Below are 23,304 nucleotides of genomic sequence, written 5' to 3'. Positions count from 1 at the left end.
TGCAATAAATCTTTACTTTGCTGCAAACTCCCACTGTCAGAGCTTGGCTTTCTGCACCAAGCAGAAAAGAAGCCTTTGTTCAGTTTCAGCTTTTATTACTTGTAGATATGAATATAGAAATAAATTTAGGAGTTCCCGTCATGGCGCAGTGGTTAACGAATCCGACTAGAAACCATGAGGTTGCAGGTTCGATCCCTGGCCTTGCTCAGTGGGTCGAGGATCCGGCATTGCTGTGAGCTGTGGTGTGGGTTGCAGACGTGGCTCAGATCCCGAGTTGCTGTGGCTGTGCTGTAGGCCGGTGGCTACGGCTCTGATTAGACCCCTAGCCTGGGAACCTCCATATACCGCAGGAGCAGCCCTAGAAAAGGCAAAAAGACCAAAAAAAAAAAAAAAAAAGAAAGAAAGAAAGAAAGAAAGAAATTTAGATGTGTGTGTATATGTACATATATATATACACACACTACATATAAACACACACACACATAAACAGATTTCTTAGCTCTGCCCATTAAGAGGATCTAAAGGAGTTTCCACTGTGGTGCAGTAGGTTAATGATCAGGCATTGCTGCAGCTGCAGTGTAGGTCACAGCTGTGGCTCAGATTCGATCCTCTGGCCTGGGAACTTTCATACGCCACAGGTACAGCCAAAAAATAAAAAAATAAAAAGAGAATCTAGCAGCAATGACATCTCACAGCAATAAGCACACATAGCAACCAGATCTTGATTTTTACTTATTTACTTATTTTTTGTCTTTTTAGGGCCACACCCGCAGCATATGGAGGTTCTCAGGCTAAGGGTCGAATTGGAGCTGTAGCTGCTGGCCTACACCACAGCCGCAGCAACTCAGGATCCAAGCCGCATCTGCAACCTACGCCACAACTCATAGCAACGCTGGATCCTTAACCCACTGAGCAAGGCCAGGGATTAAACTCATGTCCTCATGGATACTAGTCAGATTCGTTAACCACTGGGCCACAATGGGAACTCCAGATCTTGATTTCTAAATAATTTTCTCCACTAACAGTAATTAGAAGAGAAATATCTTGGAGAAATGGCTGATTCTAAAGCTCAGGAAGGAGGATAACATAATCCTGGGATATCTTTTTTGTGCCAAAAAGTAAGGAAATGGCTCAAGAATGTTGGGAACTTGTCAAAAGCTAGCTTAAAGGGAGTTCACACTGGCCAAATCTGAGACAATGTGAACACCACAATGAATAATGATGCTAACAGGTTATAACCTGCTGAATAAAATAAGAATCCATATTAATATATACAAATAAAACTAAGAAAATGCTCTACAATAGAAATATCAACTAATAAACAAAGAAGAACTGATTGAAGATCACAGCACAACTATCACAGTAATAACTGACTAGAGTAAACATCATCAATAGATGCTAAAACCAGTGGGTAAAAATTTGATGAAAACTAGATATTTACATGGACTCAGTATCTCCTGTAACATTACTAATTAAAAAGGAAAATATTAAAACTCTACAGTGGAAGAACCTGACAGACATCACTTAAGTTATTAAAGTTAACATCATCAGTACTGAACAAATGGACATCATGTGCCTTCTGATACGGTGCAATGAGAAGGACACAACATCACTTTGTGATATTCCTGCCAAAATGCATAATCTGAATCAATTTTATTTTTTAGGGCCAAATCTTCAGCATATGGAAGTTCCCAGCTAGGTGTCGAATCTGAGCTACAGCTGCTGGCCTACACTAGAGCCATAGCAACGTGGGATCTGAGCCGCATCTTTGACCTACACCACAGCTCACGGCAACACTGGATCCTTAACCCACTGAGCAAGGCCTGGGATCGAACCCTCGACCTCAAGGATACTAGTTGGGTTCGTTTACCACTGAGCCATGATGGGAACTCCTGAATCTATTCATAAGGAAGACAAATTCAAATTGAGGGACACTTTACAAAATAAATGGCTTACACTATTCAAAAAAGACAAGGTCATGAAAAATAAGACTGAAGGATTCTTCCAAATGGGAGGAGACCAGAGACCAGACAATTAAATATAACATGTGATCCTGGATTGGATCTTAGACCAGAAAAAAAAAATTTTTTTTCCTCTAAGGAACATTATTGTAACAAATGGCAAAATTTTAATAAGTCATATATTAGATAGTAATATTGTATCAACTTTTTCCTCATTTTGGTAAGTATAGTTTTGTGATTTACCTAAGAGAATGTCCTAGTTTATTGGAAATTATGTTATTTCGGGTAAAGAGATATCACATCTGAAACTTACTCTAAATAGTTCAAAAAATAATGTGCATATAAAAAAAGAATATAGAAAATACAGTCAAATTCTGACATTTAGGGCATCAATTAAATGGCATACAGGTATTTTAATAATACTCTTGCACTGATTTGACCCCTAGCCTGGGAACTTCCATATACCACAGGTGCAGCCCTAAAAAGCAAAAAAAAAAGAAAGAAAAATAAAAAATAAAAGATTGCATTGAATATGTAGATTAATTTGGGCAGTACTGCCATCTTAACAATATTATGTCTTTCAACTTATAATCATGGAATTTCTTTCAATTTATTTAGGTCTTCTTTAATTTTTCAATGGTGTTTTATAGTTTTTAATATTCAAGTCTTGCACTTCTTTTATTAAATGCATCCCTAAGTCTATTACTCTTTTTTATGCAATTGTAAGTGGGAATTGTTTTATTTTTGGACTGTTTATTGCTAATATATTGTATATTGACCTTGTATACTACAACCTTGCTTAACTTGTATTAAAATTCTAATAATTCCTTGTTTTTTGCATTTGTGGATTCCTTAGGATTTTCTATATTAAAAAAAGATCATGCCATATGCAAATAAAGACAGTTTTACATCTTCCTTTCTAAAAATAAATAAATAATACTCTTGAAACTTTTTCCTAAGTTTGAAATTATGTCAAAGTAAAAAGTTTGAGGAATTCCCTGAAGGCACACTGGATTAAGAATCTGGCTTTGTTAAATCAACTATAACAAAAAAATAGGAAGGCAGGAAGGAAGGAAGGGAGAATCTGGCTTGTCATAGCTGTGGCTCAGGTCGAACCTGTGTCTCAGATTCTATCCCTAACCTGGGAACTTTTGTATACAGCGGGTGCATCCAGAAGATAAATTATTACATATATATACGTACATATACATACGTACATACACACACATATATATAACATATATATGGAGAGATTATAGTTCAAACCACTTAGCCAGACCAAACTATCAAGGGAAAATTATAGAGGAGCTAATGGGAGTTCCTGCTGTGGCACAGTGGGTTAAGGAGCAAGCACTGCCGTAGCTGTGGCTCAGATTCAAGTCCTGGCCCAGGAACTTCTATATGCCATGTATGTGGTCCAATAAATAAACAAAAATTTCAAAAAAGGGGAGTTCTTACTGTGATGCAGTGGAATTGGCAGTGTCTTGGGAGCTCTGGCACACAGGTTCAATCCCCAGCCTGGCATAGCGGTTAGGGATCCAGTGTTGCCACAGCTGTGGCTTAGGTTGCAAATGCAGCTTAGATTTGATCGCTGGCCCAGGAACTCCATGTGCCTCAGGGTGGCCAAAAACAAAGAAAATAAAAATTTCAAAAAAGAGGGAGCTTATGAAAACTAGAGATCCTGAGTTCTAAGGAGCTCCAGGCGGCTAGTGAAAGAATGACAGAGGACCTAAGACTTCACTTTTCCCCCTCCCTCACCACTCTGAACTTCCCTCTCCTAGAGTTCTCTGTGGCTCAGTAGGTTAAGGATCAGTGTTGTCACTATTGCAGTTTGGGTCACTGCTGTGGCGTGGGTTCAATCCCTGGCCTGGGAACTTCCCCATAAATGCAGTCAAAAATAAAAAAGAGATCAAAATCCAACTTTTCATGGAACTGCTGAACGTGCAGTGTTGTATTACCTAGTGATTTTAACAGCTTCACGGAAAAAAAAAACTTCCCACCCTCAAGCCACCTTTTCTTTTAATCTCAGCCATAAAGAGGACTTGCTTTTCTGCCTGCCTCCTCCCTGCAAGGCTAACTACACTTCTCAAGATGAAAACAAAATGAATGACATAATTACTTTCTCAATAAGAGGAAAAAAATAAGCCTGCCACTTTTTTTTTTTTTTTTTTTTTGGTCTTTTTAGGGCTGCACCCACAGCAATATGGAAGTTTCCAGGCTAGCGGTTGAACCTACGCCACAGCAATGCCAGATCCAACACATCTGCGACCTATACCACAGTTCACAGCAATGCTGGATCCTTAACCCACTGAGTGAGGCCAGGAATTGAACCCACATCCTCATGGATCCTAGCGGGGTTCGTTAACCGCTGAGCCACAAAGGGAACTCCCTGCCACATTTTTGGTGGAGAAAATGTCACTAGTATTTTAGCATTTATTGAGGGGAGGGGAGAGAGAGGATGGGTAGTGGTAAGGGGACAGTAAACTAGCTAAAAATGATATGTGAATTAGCGGAAATGGTGATTTTGATTAGTGTAGGTCTAGGAATAAAAATTAATAAATCTGTGCTGTTTGAACATCTGTTCTCATATGGCTTCAAAAAATTAAAAGCAGGCAGAACCTCTGCATGGAGATGGCTAAGTTAACAAAGAAATAAGGGAAACATTTGTTAAGAGAGGAAAAGGTCAAAGAAGTGTGTCAGGGGAGCAGTGCTATGCCTGGTATTAACATTTCACTTGCATTGCTGGAGAGGTCAGATTACATATTTGTCGCCATCAGCTAATTTAATTGAAAGGTCTAGCCAACTCCAAAGCTATCAATTCAGACAGAAGGATATCCAGCTCTGAGTTATTCTGAATTTTACTTTGATTTCTGCATTTAATTACAGCAATATAAAATAAAAGGATAGAACTATATTTTTAAGAGCCACATTCCAAAGCAAAGGTTCACTGCATAGTTCATATACCATATTTGATGATCCATATTTGACAGTCCTCACAGGGCCATGTAAAATTAGCATGGACATTTCTTGGGCTTTTGATGTTCATTGCCATCATCTGCTTCACTGCTAAAATCAGGAAACATATGGGATGAATTGGTAAAGGCTGCTGAGAGTTTCTGCTGCCTTTTTGTTTTTTTGTTTTTAATTCATCACTGAGGCCAATTCAGGATACTTCTAAACAAGACCAAGATCTAATATAGCAGTCTTTAAATCATATCCATCCCCAGGACCTTTTTAAATAAGATGTTAGAGAAAGAAAGTTGTTGAAGAAAAATGATGGGAAATCAAGTATCTTCAGGGAGCTCTGGTACACTCGTCTAAAGACCACAAGTCTAGCTAGTAAAAAGAAGGAGCCATGTGATAGAGAGTAACAAATAGTGGGTTTTGGACTCATCTTGATGAATTCGATATCAAGACTGAACTAAGTGTGAATAGTGCATCTGCTACTGATTAACTGTGTGACCTAGGGAAATTTATTTAACTTCTCTGAGTCTTATTTCCTCACCTGTAAAGCAGATATACTAACTCCTCCCTCCCAAGGATGTTCTAAGAATTACATGAGATGACATACGTGAAAAGCACCCAACAGAAAAATCTAGCAAAGACTTTTTTTTTAAAAAGAATTCAAGTGAACTTAAAATCAGATTCAGTTAACATACCTGCTATAGACTCACTTCACAAGTTTAATTTATGATACCCCAGCCCCTATAATTTCAGATAGCCTCAAGGACTTCAAGGAGCCAGAGACAGAAACCAGAGACAGAGGCAAAAGCTACTTAACCAGCCATAATAAAACCCAGAGACAGGCTCTGTCACATGTACATATACTAGCTCATATTGCACATGAGGCCAGTCAATACGGCCTTAGCAAGCTGCATCCCCCCTTCTTTGTAATCTTACTAAAGCAGAAACAATAACTAGGGGAGATTCTCTCTCATTAGCCTTCGAACTTTCAGGGATTTTAAGTAAATCTTTTTTTTTTTTTTTGTCTTTTTTCTTTTTCTAGGGCCGCTTCCCGAGGCATATGGCGGTTCCCAAGCTAGGGGTCTGATCGGAGCTGTAGCTGCTGGCATATGCTACAGCCACAGCAACTCAGAATCCAAGGCGTATCCTCGACCTACACCACAGCTCATGGCAACGCTGGACCCTTAACCCACTGAGCAAGGCCAGGGATTGAACCCACTAGGAATCCCAGTCAGATTCCTTAACCACTGCGCCACGACGGGAACTCCCAAAGTAAATCTTTACAACTGAGTGATCACTTTCTATAATACAAGGTTCAAAACAATGCTCTAAACTAAGGATTGAAGATAAATCCAGCAGGTAAGAAATCTTACTTTCCCCCCTCTTTCCTCCTGCTTTCCTTATCCTGTAGGAGAAATGAACTTAATAAATTAACTTATCTGTAACCTAGTGCTACATTCATCCATTGTATGCCATGATTTAAACCATTCTTTCTGTTTAAAAGCTTTCATTAAATTCAAATAACTGATGATAGTTTGGATTTGCATACCCTACACAACAGGCTTAATACCCAAATTCTCTGCTTTTTTTTTTTTTTTTTTTTTTTTTTACTTTTTAGGGCCACACCTGCAGCATACAGATGTTCCCAGGTTAGGGATCTGATCGGAGCTACAGCTGCCGGCCTACGCCACAGCAACGGCAGATCGGAGCCGAGTCTGTGACCTACATAGCAGCCTGTGGCAATGCCGGATCCTTAACCCACTGAGCGAGGCCAGGGATTAAACCTGCATCTCACAGACACTATGCGGGTTCTTAACCCACTGAGCCAGAATGGGAACTCCAGATCTAGATTTTAATCTTGACTTGGTCATTTACTAGCTCTATGACATCTGAGTCAATTTCCTAATTTGCAAAATAGGATATATATCTAAATAAGAGTGGAAGATTAAAAGGCGCAAGGTATATATAATGCTTGGCATGGTATCTGGCCCAAAATAAACATTCAGTATTAGTTATTATTATTACTAGGTAGGAGTTACCATCATTTATAGATAAAACAAACAACTAAGTCTCAGAGGTCTCAGAAGTTGATTAACTTCCCAGTTTGAACACGGCCTTAAACCCAAAGTCTGCCTCCAAATTCTGCTTTTTCCATTAGGCCAAACAACCTGCCTCAGTTATATCCCTGCATTTTTTTTTTTTTTTTTTTTGCTTTTGCTTTTTAGGGCTGCACCTGAGGCATAGGGAAGTCCCCAGGCTAGGGGTCGAATCAGAACTGTAGCCGCCAGCCTACACCACAGCCACAGCAACACCAGATCCAAGCCAATCTTCGACCTACACCACAGCTCACGGCAACACCAGACCCTTAACCCACTAAGCAAGGCCAGGGATTGAACCTGTGTCCTCATGGATACTAGTCAGATTTGTTTCCGCTGAGCCACAATGGGAACTCCCATCCTTGCCTTTTAAAACAGGCTACTACTATTTAACTAATCTTAATTATGTGGTCACAGATTATGGGTGTTTTTAATTTTACTCCTAATTTTTTTCATACCCAACAGTTCGGGGGGAAAATGACTGAAGACATCAATGTGGCACAGTAGCTAATTCCACAGGAAAGGATGAGACCCTGTCTCTCACTGTCGGTATGCTTAACCTGGGGTAGCCTCTCTCCTCTCCATCTACATTAGTTGGTTTTCTTTTCCTTCTCATTTTTAAAAAAGTTTTATTGAAGTATAGTTGATTTATAAAATTATGATAATTTCTGCTGTACAACAAAGTGACCCAGCCTGCCCCCCCATATCCACTCTTTTTTTTTTTTTTTTTTTTGGTCTTTTTTGTTGTTGTTATTATTGTTGTTGTTGTTGTTGCTATTTCTTGGGCCGCTCCCGCGGAATATGGAGGTTCCCAGGCTAGGGGTCGAATCGGAGCTGTAGCCACTGGCCTACGCCAGAGCCACAGCAACGCGGGATCTGAGCTGCGTCTGCAACCTACACCACAGCTCATGGCAACGCCGGATCGTTAACCCACTGAGCAAGGGCAGGGACCGAACCCGCAACCTCATGGTTCCTAATCGGATTCGTTAACCACTGCGCCACGATGGGAACTCCCATATCCACTCTTTATCAGATTCTTTTCCCATACAGATTATCACAGAATACTGGGTAGAGTTCCTGTCGCTACATAGCAGGTCCCCACTGGCCAGTCATTCCATATACCACCATGTGCATAAGCATTAGTTGCTTTTAAAACTGCTATGAGCTAGGCTCAGATTAAGTATCCTGGGTCTAGTGAGAGTACCTCTAAGCCCAAGCAACAAAGGAATCATAAACTTTCCAAACATAGGAGTGTGAGTCATGGCATGTAGGAAGAACCACCTTTAGAGGAACAAGCAATCTTTTTTTTTTCCCCTTTTTTGCCTTTTTAGGGCCATACCCTCCACGTATGGAAGTTCCCAGGCTAGGGGTCAAATCAGAGCTACAACTGCCCAGCTTACACCACAGCTCATGGCAATGCCAGATCCTTAACACACTGAGTGAGGCGAATGATCGAACCCACATCCTCATGGATCCTAGTCGGGTTCGTTAACTGCTGAGCCACAAAGGGAACTCCCAAGTAATCTGCAGTCAAGCCAAACAGCCAGCCAGAGACAACATCCATAGGAAAGGAGCAGAGTAAATTCATAACCTCAGATGGGATGGAAGCCAGTTGATGTATTCTAAGTAAGTCTGCTTCCCAGACCAGAGAACAGGATGGGAAAGGATGGAGAACGGACCTTGAGGAGCAAATGGAAGGCTGCTAATTCAGCTTCAGAGAAGCCTTTTTGGCACTTTTACATCTCTACTTTCATCCTGATGGGTTAAGTGCCAGATAAAGAAAGAGAGACTGAATATAACAGTTCCCACACCTTTTTTTTTTTTTTTTTTTTTTTTTTTTGTCTTTTGTCTTTTTGTCTTTTGTTGTTGTTGTTGTTGTTGCTGCTATTTCTTGGGCCACTCCCGCGGCATATGGAGGTTCCCAGGCTAGGGGTTGAATCGGAGCTGTAGCCACCAGCCTACGCCAGAGGCACAGCAACGCAGGATCCAAGCCGCGTCTGCAACCTACACCACAGCTCACGGCAACGCCGGATCGTTAACCCACTGAGCAAGGGCAGGAACCGAACCCGCGACCTCATGGTTCCTAGTCGGATTCGTTAACCACTGCGCCACGGCGGGAACTCCCCCCACACCTTTTGAATAATAATGCACAGGGTCTATCATAAAATATTTGTGAGTTTTTCACTAATAACAATGATCATTTATCACTCCACTTCTTCTTTTTTTTTTTTTTTTTAAGTGCCACACTTGCAGCATATGGAAGTTCCCAGGCTAGGGGGCAAATCAGAGCTATAGCTCCCGGCCTACGCCACAGCCACAGGAACCCTGGATCTGAGCCCCGTCTGTGACCTACACCACAGCTCACAGCAACGCTGGATCCTTAACCCACTGAGCGAGACCAGGGATCAAACCCGAGTCCTCATGGATATTAGTCTGGTTCATTACCACTGAGCCATGACGGGAACTCCATGCAATGCTGGATCCTTAATCCGATGAGCAAGGCCAGGGAATAGAACCTGGATCCTCATGGATACTAGTCAGATTCTTAACCCAACCCACTGAGCCATAACAGGAACTCCCATTCCACTTGAAAATTGTTCAGAATTCTTGGTAGCTCCAAGGATTAATATTCCTTTCTCCATGCTTATGGACCTTCCACTTACCTTGCTACACAAAATAAAATCATAATAATGCAGATACTATCATAACCCCAAAGAAGCTGATATTTAGGAGTTTACATTCTTAGATAACTTAAAAAGGCAGAATGAGTGCCACCAGAGATAAAAGAGCTGTTGTACTATGAAAAGTTCTAGAACAGGCTTCCTTGCCATCTGGCCCCTGCCAGACACAACTCCAGCCAGAACTCAGTTATCCCTATTAACAAGCTATACAAGCTTCAGTCAGGTTCCCTGAATAGTTCTGGAGAACTACTCACCAACCCCTCAACAGCCTCCCGGTTTCTACTCCATACCTTTAGCCAATCCTCCTGGAAAAAGCCCCTCTCCTTACACCTGCTTCAAATGTCACCTCCTTACCTGAACCTTAGTTGGAGCCTTAAAGAACAATTAGTTATGCCTACTCTGCATTCACAAAAGCTTTTACTTGAGCACTTGAAGCACTTTATCATTATCCATGTACTTGTGCAGGATCCCTACTAGATTGTGGGATTCCAAGTCATCTTTCTATCTTCAGCCACTAATAGCCCCCCAAATAGTGTTAACCAGTGTAAGTACTTTACATACATTAACATATATGTTATACTAATATATACATATTATCAATCATCACAAGAGACCACAAATGAGGAATCCTCATCATCTCAATTCAACCGATGAGGAAAATAAAGTGCACAAAAAGGTTAAGTAATGTACTGAGAGTCTCAAAGCTAGTAAGGATTGGACCCCAAGATTTCAACCTAGGCACAAGTCCAGAATTGAATTTCAATAGACATCATGGGTTGAGGGAAAGGTCCTACTGCAAGATCAATGGTCTCCACCATAGGGGGCATAGTTACTATTCACACACTAGGGTGTGGAAAGACAATATTGGAACTTCTACTTGTATTTGTTTTAGTCCATCCTTTTATAAGATGTCTATTTTTGCACGTTATAAAATGTACATATTGGGAAGTACAGACAACACTGCAATTGTAATTTAAAACAAACATGACATAATGTGTGTGCATATTCAACAGTATTTACTGATACAAAAAACACTAAAAACATCTAAGGCCACTGCTCTAGACTAATTCCTCCAGGGACTCGGAGCTCCAGCATTCTCTTTGCCTAGAACTTCAGTTAAAATCATTAGCCAATCAAGACTATAAGTAAGCTTCTAGAGACAAGAATCGGCTCTTATTCATCTTTGGAAGCCCTACATCAGCACACAGCCTGGTGCTTAGCAGATGGTCAATGCTGAATCTAACTGTAACATGAAAACCTCACTGAAAAAAAATCCTCTCAACATTTTAATGTAACTTACTATATGCTTCCAGATTAAGAGACAAAGTATACTAAGCACATTGCCTGGGAATGTAATATAGAATTCTCTTAGGAACACTATAAATAAATAAACAAAACAAACTTCAGTTACATAACAGAACCAAGAATTGTATGTTAGGGCCTATTTTAAACTGAACACTGCATAAAAGAGATGTGGGTATAAAAAATTTAAGTTCTGATAAAAGGTCCTTTCACTATACAAAGATAGTGTACCTTTGTCAGACCTAAGCTCCAAGAGGAATGGATCAAACTATCAAAAGCAGCAACTTTGCATTTCCTCAATCCAACCTTTAATGGGTATCAAACAAAGAGAGGCTATGGAAAGTGTCCCTTTTATGTGTGGAAGAACATGGGCTCTGAGGCTGGATCCACAGGGTTCCTTCTGTTCCTCAGTGTCATCCTCTACAAAATGGGCTTACACAAATACTTAACTCTTATTTATACCATAATCAGGATTAAAGAAAAAAAACATGCAAAATGGATTTGTTTCCCCATTTAACATGTCTCTTCCCCCTCCTCCCAAATAAACTCGAAGCTTGAGTTTGGTCTATCTAGTTGTTCCTATATTCCCAGAGCCAAAATGGTACTTTTTACTTAATAGATGATTTAATAAATATTAAATGAATAGAATGCAAAAAGCCTACTGCTCAAAAAAAAATGTTGGCTATTATTGCTACTGTAACAAGAAACAATTAAAATTTTATCGTTGTTATTAAGAGACCCACCCCGCCCCCAAAGATCTTATGATTCTAGGAGGAACAGTAGATAAATGCTAAAAAGGAAAAATGGAGGTAAGAAAAGCAATTGGATCATAAAGCAGGACTAACCAAAGACAAAATTAAAATCTCACACAAACAAAAAACCAGAGACCAATCTAAAGCTTTTCCAAGTGAGGTTCACCCTGGACGAGGTTTATTAGCGATTATAGTAATGACAATTTCCACACTTGTGTATGTGCTAAAGTCCATGCCAAGCCTCCCACTTGGACACACAAAACCCACAACTGGGGTAGGGAGGGGCTGAAGATGCTCTTTACATCTTCATTTTGCAGAAGGGGAAATCGAGGCTCGAAGAGACCCAAGGTCACAGCCTGTGAGTGGGGGAACCGGGATGGAAACCCAGGCAGACCAACCCCTGAGTCGGCACTCAACAGGCCCCTCGGAGGCAACATCCTCGCTTCCTATACCATCCGCCACACACCCCTCGAAATTGGGCGTGTGTACTACTTCTCCAGGGTCGGACTTTGTGGCCCCGGAGCCGGGAGAACAAAACAATCCTTGTCCGCGGGCAAGTTCGATGGACGCCAGCCCGGCCGCGGCTGCGAGGCCGCGGTCCCCACAGATTCGCTCAGTCCATGAGCTCCGAGCCCTCGAGCAGTGCAGGAGACGCTCGGGCGGCCACGGGAGCCCAGGAAGGCCCGGCCTGCCTCATGACCTTGGATCTGCCGCCCTTCTTGGGGCCTCAGTTTACCACCCCGGCCTCGCGCTGGGGGCCTCCCGGGAGCTCGCGCTTGTGGAGCCGCAGGCCCCTCACACGCCCCCCTCAGCCGCCCGCCTTCCCGCCCCGCTTACGCTGGAAGGCGGCCGCTCCGGGGACGCCCACCATCGCCGAGCGCCAACGCCAAGCGCCTCCGCCTCCACCGGCGGCCCGGGTCCCTCGCAGGAGCCTCCGCGGGACCTGAAGCCGCCAAGCTCTCCAACCCCAGAGCCGCCGCTGCTGCCGCCGCCAACGCCACCGTTAGGCCGCGCGCCGCCCCGCCCCCCAGATGGCCCCGCCCCGTTCGCCTGGCACGCCCCGCCGCGCGCTCTCGCCTGCCAGGCCAACGCACGCGGAAGCCCGGCCCCAAGACGAGTTCCCACTAAACTCCAACCCCCTGACCTGCCCCGCCCCTTCCGCGCGAACCTACCACCCTATCCCGGAGCATCCTGCTTCTCAGTCCCGCCCCGCCTGCGTCACGCGCGCCCATCACGTGCACGGCCCAATCTTCAGACACTGGGATTCCTGCTGTGGTGAGGAAAGTGACTGGAGCCCAGAGGCGGAGCCCTAGGGGGAGGAGCTTAGGGGGGAGGGACACCGCCTCACCTGAGTTGTAGAGATTAAGGTCTAGTCGTTTTTTATGCCTGTCGTTTGGCGAGTCACTTCCCCTTTTTGGCCTGCAGTGTTTCAAATGTCTGAAATGCCATTTCCAGGAGTTCCCATTATGGCTCAGTGGTAACAAACTCTGATTAGTATTCATGAAGATGCCGGTTGGATCCCCGGCCTCCCTCAATGGGTTAAGTATCGGGCAAGTGTTGTCGTGAGCTGTGGTGTAAATTGCAGACGCAGCTCAGAGGATCATGCATTGCTATGATTGTGCTGTAGGCCCCCAGCTGAAGCTCCTATTCAACCCCTAGCCGGAACTTCCATATGCCACAGGCGAAGCCCCAAGAAGCAAAAAATAAAAATAAAAATATAAAAATAAAATGTCATTTCCATAAAATTAATAATTGTTGGCTATCATTATGTAGAGCTATTTTTATACACGCCATACAGTTAATCCTCACAATGAGAGAGAAAAATATCATCATTCTCACTTTTCTACAAATGCAAAAAGGGATTTTTCCACCAAATACCTTATCCACTGGTTATTGTTAGCAAAAAGCAGAGGTGGGATTGGAAGCGAGGAACTCTGACTTAAGACCCAGTTCTTTGAGCTACTCTGAACTATTCTGCCTCCCAAAGTCTCAAAAACAGGGATTAAAATTAAAGCAAGAGATTAATAATTCCAAACTCCTCTATGTACAAAGATACTGTAAACAAAGTTCTCTTGATTTGCTTGTCTTTTATAAGCAAAGGACTGAGATAAAATATTGGCAACATATTCAACAAAGAATATTCAAAATAAAGAACTCCTTAAAACTAATAAGAAAAATAATTTGATAGAAAAATGGACAAAGAGGAGTTCCTTGGTGGCTAAGTGTCTTAAAGATCTGGTATTGTCACTGCTGTGGGTCAGGTCACTGCTATAGCATGATATTCCTGGCCACAGAACTTCTGCATGCCTCGGATATGGCAAAAAACAAAACAAAAAAACAAAGAATGAATAAACATGGTGTTCCCTTCGTGGCTCAGTGGTTAACAAATCCGACTAGGAACCATGAGGTTGCAGGTTCGATTCTTGGCATTGCTCAGTGTGTTAAGGATCTGGCATTGCCATGAGCTGTGGTGTAGGTTGCAGACGTGGCTTGGATCTGGCATTGCTGTGGCTCTGGCAGAGGCCGGCAGCAACAGCTCCAATTAGACCCCTAGCTTGGGAACCTCCATATGCTATGTGTGAGGCCCTGGAAAAGACAAAAAAGACAAGGGAGTTCCCGTCGAGGCACAGTGGTTAATGAACCTGACTAGGAACCATGAGGTTGCAGGTTCGATCCCTGGCCTTGCTCAGTGGGTTAAGGATCCGGCGTCGCTGTGAGCTGTGGTGTAGGCTGGCGGCTACAGCTCCAATTCGACCCCTAGCCTGGGAACCTCCATATGTCACAGGAGCGGCCATAGAAAAAGCAAAAAGACAAAAAAAAAAAAGAAAAGACAAAAAAAAAAAAAAATGAATGAATGAATAAACAATATGCAGAAAAGAAAATCTGATGGCGAATAAACATTCTTAAAACATACTCAGTCTCTCCAATAACAAGGAAAATACCGATCAGTGAGCTGCCATATTTCATGCATTAGATTGGAAACTTCACTTGTGTGTCTTCATCCCAAAGAAACACTCAATCATGTGCACAAAAAATGCATAGGAGGAGTTCCAGTTGTGGCTCAGTGGGTTAAGAATCAGACGAGTATGCATGAGGATATGGGTTCAATCCCTGGCCTCACTCTGTGGGTTAAAGAATCCGGCATTGCCCTGAGCTGCGGTGTAGGCCCACAGCTGGGATCTGACATTGCTATGGCTGTGGTGTAGGCCCACAGCTGCAGCTCCAATTCGATCCCTAGCCTAGGAACTTCCATATGCTATGGGTGCTGCCCTAAAAAGACCAAAAAAAAAAAAAAAAGGTACATAGGAAAAAAGTTTGTCAGAATTATTTATTTAAAAAAACAACACTTGGAGTTCCCGTCTTGGCACAGTGGTTAACGAATCCAACTAGAAACCATGAGGTTGCGGGTTCGGTCCCTGCCCTTGCTCATTCGGTCCCTGTCCCTCCCATTGTGGCTCAGCAGTAATGATCCGGACTAGTATCCATGAAGACACGAGTTCGATCCCTGTCCTTGCTCAGTGGGTTAACGATCCGGCGTTGCCGTGAGTTGTGGTGTAGGTTGCAGACGCGGCTCGGATCCTGCGTTGCTGTGGCTCTGGTGTAGGCCGGGGGCTACAGCTCCAATTCGACCCCTAGACTGGGAACCTCCATATGCCGCGGGAGCAGCCCAAGAAATTGCAAAAAGGCAAAAACAACAACAACAACAACAACAACAACACTGGAATTTGCTGCCCTTTGTAGAGAACTAGTGAAATACACTATAGAGAATAGTATGCAACATTTAAAAAGTAGATAGATCTATTTGTGATGATAAAAGTTTGCCAAGACATAATTTATTAACTGAAAAAGCAAATTCAAATTTCATGCAGTTATTCTTTTGCTTTACTTCCAAGTTTTTGATAATTGTATTTTTCTTGGATAATAATTTTTCTTAATACCTACATACTATGTACACTCTAAAATTGTGCTACATCTAAGTCCACAAGCCAAGGCCAGACAAACTGGATAAAAATTATGGCTTGACACTTATCAACTATATAGATTTGGACAAGTCATCTTACCTTTCTAAGCCTCAGCAAATGACTCACGATAGTACCTAGCTGACAAGATTGCTGAACAGTGCTTGGTACATTTTTAAAGTGTTACAGGAGTTCCCATTGTGCTGCAACATGATCAGCAACATCTCTTCAGTTCCAACACACAGGCTTAATCTTCAGCCCCCCACAGTGGGTTAAGGATCTGATGTTGCCACAGTTGTGGCAATAGGTCAATGGCTCGGATCTGCTCCCTGGCCCAGGAATTTCATATGCTGCAAAGCAGCAAAAAAAAAAAAAAAAAAAAAAAAAAAAAAAGTTACAATTATTATCATTATTACAGGATTTTTTTTTTTTTTTTTTTTGTCTTTTTAGGGCCACGCCTGCGCCATATGGAAATTCTCAGCCTAGAGGTCTAATCTGAGCTATAGCTGCTAGCCTATGCCACAGCCACAGCAATGCCATATCCAAGCCATGTCTGGGACCTACACCACAGCTCACGGCAACGCTGGATTTTTAACTCATTGAATGAGGCCAGGGAGTGAATCCTCATAGATGCTAAGTTGGTTTTATTACTGTGGAGCCACAGTGGGAACTCCCAGCTGGCATTTTATTCTTTTTCTCATCTCTTTTCTCACCCAGCACTCCCCTAGCCTCTACCCTTCATGCCTGGAACAGTAGGTGCTCAAAGAAATTATCGTCAATGAATTATCTTACCATTTGAATCTTACTGTATATTGCTGTGCCTTCTCTCAGCACTTAGCTATCTGATATATAATGACTGAACATCACTTTGAATATTTTATGATGCATTCATTAAATAAATACTTATAAAGAATTTAAGAAATGGGAGTTCCCGTTGTGGCTCAGGGGGTTGAGAATTTGACTTATATCTATGAGGACCTGGGTTCGATCCCTGGCCTTGATCAGCAAATAAAGTAACCAGCGTTGCCACAAGCTGTGGTGTAGGTCACAAATGCAGCTCAGATCCCACATTGCTGTCGCTGTGGCTGTGGTGTGGGCTGGCAGCTGCAGCTCCAATTCGACCCCTTGCCTGGGAACTTCCATATGCTGCAGGTACAGACTTGAAATTTAAAAAAAAAAAAAAAGGGGAGTTCCCGTCATGGCGCAGTGGTTAACGAATCCGACTAGGAACCATGAGGTTGCGGGTTCGGTCCCTGCCCTTGCTCAGTGGGTTAACGATCCGGCGTTGCCATGAGCTGTGGTGTAGGTTGCAGACACGGCTCGGATCCCGCGTTGCTGTGGCTCTGGCGTAGGCTGGTGGCTACAGCTCCGATTGGACCCCTAGCCTGGGAACCTCCATATGCCGCGGGAGCGACCCAAGAAATAGCAAAAATAAATAAATAAATAAACAAATTAAAAAAAAAAAAAGGGAGTTCCCGTCATGGCGCAGTGGTTAAGGAATCCGACTGGGGACCATGAGGTTGTGGGTTCGATCCCTGCCCTTGCTCAGTGGGTTAAGGATCCGGCGTTGCCGTGAGCTATGGTGTAGATTGCAGACTTGGCTCGGATCCCGAGTTGCCGTGGCTCTGGTGTAGGACGGTGGCTACAGCTCCGATTGGACCCCTAGCCTGGGAACCTCCATATGCCGTGAGAGCGGCCCAAGAAATAGTTAAAAAGACAAAAAAAAAGAATTTAAGAACTTGCTGAATTAAGTCCAGAATGAAGAAGTGATGATCTTTTTTTTTTTTTTTTTTGGCCATGTCTGCAGCATGTGAAAGTCCCCAGGCCAGGGATCCAACCTGTGCCATGGCCGAGCAGTTGCAGTGATAACACTGGATCTTTTAACCCACTGCACCAGGAGGGAACTCCCAAGAAGGGACAGTAATTAGCCTCCCCAAGACCACATACTATGAAGTGGTTGCCTGGTCAAAGATGCTGAACTTAGAGTTTTCTGTCACCATACCACATTCAGGCGTATAAACACCAATTTATTCATTAAACATGTAGTGAGAAACTAGCCCATAACTTGAGTGGTTCTCAAAGCAGGCTACTGTCAAAATAATATGAAGTGAGAAACTGATCTGGAAACACATTCTCACAGACTCTGCTGATCAGAAAGGCCCCAGGCCTGGAACCACAAAGGCAGCCCTCCATAGGCAGAGGAAAGGAAAAGGTCTTCTTCCTAAAAACTCGTCCAGCCTTGCCAAGTCAGACATGGCTGACCTCCATGCAGCATTTCTGTCACTCTCACGCTAGCCAGACAGGATTCGAGTCCCAGTGTATATCAGGGCTCTCTAGCCTCACCTCAGCCATCTCCGGGCACCATCTTTCTCCTTCCACACAACCACCCGCCACTTTACTCCTATATACCCTTCAGGTGTCAGTTCATCTGGTACTTCCTCAGGGAAGCCCTCCCTAGCCCTCTAGACCTCTCAGACCTCCAAATATCCACTCCTATAATACCACAAACCTCTTATTCACAGCACAGAACTCATTTGTCATTTGGCATTTACTTTTCCCATTCTTGGATTACTATACTTCTTTCTCAGGCTCCACTAAAAACTTTCTCTCTCTTTCTTTTTTTTTTCCTCTTAGGGCCACACCCTTGGCATATAAAGTTCGCAGGCTGGGAGTCGAATCAGAGCTACAGCTGCTGGCCTACACCACAGCCACAGCAACACCAGATCCAAGCCACATCTGTGACCTACATTGCAGCTCACAGCAATGCCAGATCCTTAACCCACTGAGCAGAGCCAGGGATTGAACCTGAATCCTCATGGATACCAGTTGGGGTCATTGCCACTGAGCCATGATAGGAATGCCTCTTTTAAAACAAGCGTTTCTTTTTTTATTATTATTATAGTTTATTTATAAGTGTTCTGTCAATTTCTGCTATGCAGCAAAGTGACCCAGTCATACATATATATTCTTTCTCTCACGTTATCTTCTGTCATATTCTATCACAGTGATTGGATATCGTTCCCCATTCTACACAGCAGGATCTTTTTGTTGTTCACCACTGTATCTCCAGTTCCTGGGACAGAGATGGCACTCCATAAATATCTGTTAAATAAATAAGAGAAGTGTGTTGGGAGCCGAGTTTCAAGAATGGAATCCACCTGATGACAAAGTCCAGGGGACTCTGAAGAAAGGAATCTGCCTGATGACACAGTCCAGGAGATTCTGAAGAAGGCTCTGCAAAACAGCACATCCACTAGGCCTCGAAACCTGCACCAGGCATTAGAGACCAGTACCTGGAGATACATACCTTTGGCTTCTGTTCTTTTGTTTTTTAATAATTGATCCATGCCTTGCTTATGTGCCTTAACTCTGTGTTCTTTTTGCCTTAAGAAAGGAATTTATTATTCTCTGTTTAAGCTTCAACCTATTTTTGTTTGTTAGCCTTTAGCTTATCTTTGGAGCTATGGCTCCGTGCTGTCTTCTTCCAAAATAATAGCTTCTGGGGAGGTTTCTGTTTTTTCATATGATGATCTTAGATAATATTGGCATGCTTTATTTAGGCAGCAAATTATTTAGTTTTTACAATATAGTTTGTAGGCATTAGGAATTGATGATTATTATTACTTTATTGTATAAGTATAAAAATCTATCATAATGTTAGAAGTTAGATTGTTGCTATGTAGTAAATAGACATTTGTGTTAAAGGACAGTGAGGTGTACATGACATTTACAAGGTTGTTTGTGACCTGTATGTGCCTCTAGCTTTCTGCTTGTTTACTCTTTAATGGGTTTAGGGTATATTTTACACAGATCATGCCCCTTATTTAATGTATAGTTTTTGGAACATGTGCTTCTTAATCTTTACATTTAATCTGTAACTCTGGAAACATTTCAAGATATTGATCTTTTACTGCCGATGTAAGCTTAAATTTTTTCCTGTATAAGTTGCCACTGTTCACCGATAAATTTGAGACTGCTTGACCACTACTCGAGAGTGTGTGCGCCTCCGTTATTCCTGGGCCTGCCGCCCCTCCTCTTCGGGACATCCCCTGACCGCCGGGGCTGGTCCCCGGCAGAAGTGGAGTTCCTGTCATGGTGCAGCGGAAATGAATCCAACTAGGAATCATGAGGTTTCGGGTTCGATTCCTGGCCTCGCTCAGTGGGTTACGGATCCGGCATTGCATGCGGCTTGGATCCTGCGTTGCTGTGGCTGTGGCCTAGGCCAGCAGCCATAGCCCCAATTCGACCCCTAGCCTGGGATCCTACATATACCGCAGGTGCGGCCCTAAAAAGACAAAAAATAAATAAGTAAATAAATAAGAAAAATATTCAAGTGGAGGTAGGAACAGGGGTCTGTGGGAGTGCAAATAAGGGTCTTTCTGGCTGGTCCCCTTTACCCCTTTCCCCATTCTATGCCCTTGGGCATCATAGAAGGATCACCAGGAAAGGGAGGATGTATTCTTTAAATTCATCGTGTATTTGTTAAACAAGTATTTATTAAGCACATTTCTTGTGTCAAGCTTTGTGCTACGATACAGTGGTCAATAAGAGAATGTTGCTACCTGCGTGTCGTTACTCTGTGGAAATAGACAAATAAGTAAAAATAAAATTTAATGTCAAAGACAAAAACAGAGGATGTTCCCATCATGGTTCAGTGGATTAGGATCCCAACTAGTATCCATGAGGATGTGGATTCGATCCCTGGCCTCACCAGGTGGGTTAAGGATCAGGTGTTGCCCCAAACTGCAGCCCAGGTTGCAGATTCGGCTCTGATCTGGCATTGCTGTGGCTGTGGCCAGCAGCTGCAGCTCTGATTCGACCCTTAGCTTGGGGGTTACAGATGGCGAGGGTGCAGCCCTAAAAAGACAAAAGAAGAAAAAAAAAAAAAACAGAGTAAGGGAAAGAGAGATGGTACCAGAGGTGTGGGGATTGACATTTTACAGTGGATGGGTAGGACCGTAATGATGTGAGAGGTCCAGCCATGGGAATATCTGGGGGAACTGTCTTCCAGGGAGAGGGAATGGCAAGTGCAAAGGCCCTGAGAAGGAAATAAACTTTCTGGGCATAAGGCACAAGGAGCTTGGTCTGACTGGAGCTTTGTGGCTGAGAGGAAGAATAGTAGGGAATGAGGCCAAGAGGGGATGCAGAACCAGATATTTCAGGACTTTGCTGCCCGGGAAAAATTATGAGAATTTTAGAGAAAGACCAACAGAAGAATTTGCAGGATTTGGAACAGGAAAGTAGCCTGATATAATTACATTTTGAAAATACGCCTCTATCTTCTATGGGGAGAATGGATTATAGAATTAGGAGGCTGTCGGAATTCCCATCATGACTCAGCAGTTAATGATCCCAACTAGCATCCATGAGGATGTGTGTTCGACCCCTGGCCTTGCTCAGTGAGTTAAGGATCTGGCATTGCTGTGAGCCGTGGTGTAAGTCCCACTTGGCTCAGATCCGTCATTGCTGTGGCTGTGGTGTAGGTCAGTGGCTATAGCTCTGATTAGACCCCTAGCCTGGGAACCTCCACATGCCACTGATATGGCCCTAAAAAGACAAAAATTTTTTTAAAATTAAAAAAAAAAAAAAAGAATTAGGAGGCTGTCACAGATGAGAACTCAAGACAGATATCCACTGGAGGTGTGAAAAGATTCAAGGTATTCTTCTTTTCTTTTTCTCTTTCTTTCTTTCTTTCTTTCTTTCTTTCTTTCTTTCTTTCTTTTTTTTTTTTTTTTTTGACTGCAGCATACAGTGGCTTGATGTGGGATCTCAGTTCCCAGACCAAGGACTAAAACCAGGCAGCAGTGGTGAAAGCGAGAATCCTAACCACTAGAACACATCTAAGATAGCATTAATCTTCAAAACCTAGTTTTGTCAGAGGATTGGCTATGGGGAATGCCAGAAAGGAAAGCGCCATTTATCACAATGGCTTCAAAAGTCCCTTCCAGAGTTCCTGTTGTGGCTCAGCAGGTTAAGGACCCGACATTGTCTCTGTGAGGATTTGGGTTTGATCGCTGGCCTCAAGCAGTGGGTTAAGGATGCAGGGTTGCCATATGCTGCATCGCAGGTCGCAGATGTGGCTCAGATCAGGTGTTGCTGAGGCTGTAGACAGGTAGCTGCAGCTCCGATTCTACTCCTGGTCCAGGGAACTTCCATATGCCACAGGTGTGGCCATAAAAAGGAAAAAAAAAAAGTCCCTTCATATCCAACCTGCCCCATTGCCTTCCTTTTTTTTTTTTTTTTTTTTAATCTTTTTAGAGCCGCACAGCATATGGAAGTTCCCAGGCTAGGAGTCAAATCAGAACTACAGCTGCCAGCCTATGCTGCAGCAACAACAATGCTGGATACTTAATCCACTTAGTGAGGCCAGGGATCGAACCCACATCCTCACGGATCCTAGTCAGGATAGTCAACCAATGAGCCATGAAGGGAACTCCTGCCTTCCTTTTTTTGAGTAACAATCTCTCACAAATGCACAGCACTTCATGTGTATACACAAGCCATTTCTAGGTGCCTCTTCATAGGTATTGCTTATTTTTCTATTTTCTTACCCCCAAAAAATGCTTTTTTCCTTTTTTTTGTTTTGTTTTTTCCTTTTTTCCAGGACCATTCCTGCGGCATGTGGAGGTTCCCAGGCAGGGGTCAAATTGGAGCTACAGCTGCTGGCCTATGCCAGAGCCACAGCAATGCAGAATCTGAGCCTTGTCGGCTACCTATACCACAGCTCACGGCAATGCCGGATCCCTAACTCACTAAACAAGGCCAGAGATCGAACCCGCAACTTCATCGTTCCTAGTTGGATTCGTTAACCACTGAGCCATGATGGGAACTCCCCAAAAATGCTTTTTTTTCAAGCTTTTAAAGATTGAAGTAAGAACAAGGAGTATTACTGGGAACAAACAAGGACATTTCATAAAAATGAAAGGATCAAAAAAAAAAAAAAAATGAAAGGATCAGTTCACCAGGAAGACATAACAAACTTAAATGTGTGTGTACCTCATTATAGTTCTTCAAAATACATGAAGAAAAACTGATAAAACTGAAAGGAGGAGTTCCTGGGTGGCCTAGTGGTTAAGGATCTGGCATTGTCACTGTTGTGGCAAGGGTTCGATCTCTGGCCCAGGAACTTCTATACGCAAACATGTATAGCAAAATACACAAATTTCAAGCATACAGCTTGATGAATTGTTTCAGGCTTAACACCTTGTAACCACCACTCATATCAAGATGACACTCATTTTCTATTAGCCTAGAAGGCTCTATAATGTTCTGTTTCAGTCAACACTCCACCTAGAGGTCACCATTATTCCAACTTCTATCACTGTAGCTATATGATTGTATTTTATTTAACAGCTCTATTGAAATATGATTCCTATGTCATACACTTACATTTAAAGTGTACAATTAAAAAAAAAATAGAGCGTACAATTCAGTGGTTTCAGTATATCACAGAGTTGTGCAAGCAACACCAGAATCTAATTTTAGAACATTTTATTTTATTTTTTTCAGAGTCCACTGAGCCATTTTATTTGCACGTATGTATTACATTCCTAGAAAAAGAATCCAAGGATTTTCCCTCCTGTGTGTTT

The 23,304-nt window shown here is 42.8% G+C and overlaps 1 protein-coding gene across 4 annotated transcripts in view; it reads right to left on the bottom strand.

Moving 5' to 3' along the window:
- The window catches only part of CBFA2T2 (CBFA2/RUNX1 translocation partner 2), a 160,316-nt gene extending 147,517 nt beyond the window's left edge, over positions 1-12,799 (bottom strand). For 2 of the 4 annotated variants that reach the window (XM_021078107.1, XM_021078108.1), the window contains exon 1: positions 12,594-12,787. In XM_021078107.1, coding sequence (XP_020933766.1) covers positions 12,594-12,627 — 34 coding nt within the window. In that variant the 5' untranslated portion in view covers positions 12,628-12,787. Of the gene's footprint in view, positions 1-12,593 lie in introns of all 4 variants that reach the window. The other 2 variants (XM_021078106.1, XM_021078110.1) reach the window with 2 other exon arrangements.

This window comes from Sus scrofa, chromosome 17 (genome assembly GCF_000003025.6).
Source record: "Sus scrofa isolate TJ Tabasco breed Duroc chromosome 17, Sscrofa11.1, whole genome shotgun sequence".
Taxonomy (NCBI): Eukaryota; Metazoa; Chordata; class Mammalia; order Artiodactyla; family Suidae; genus Sus; species Sus scrofa.
This window is presented reverse-complemented; position numbering and strand designations above follow the sequence as displayed.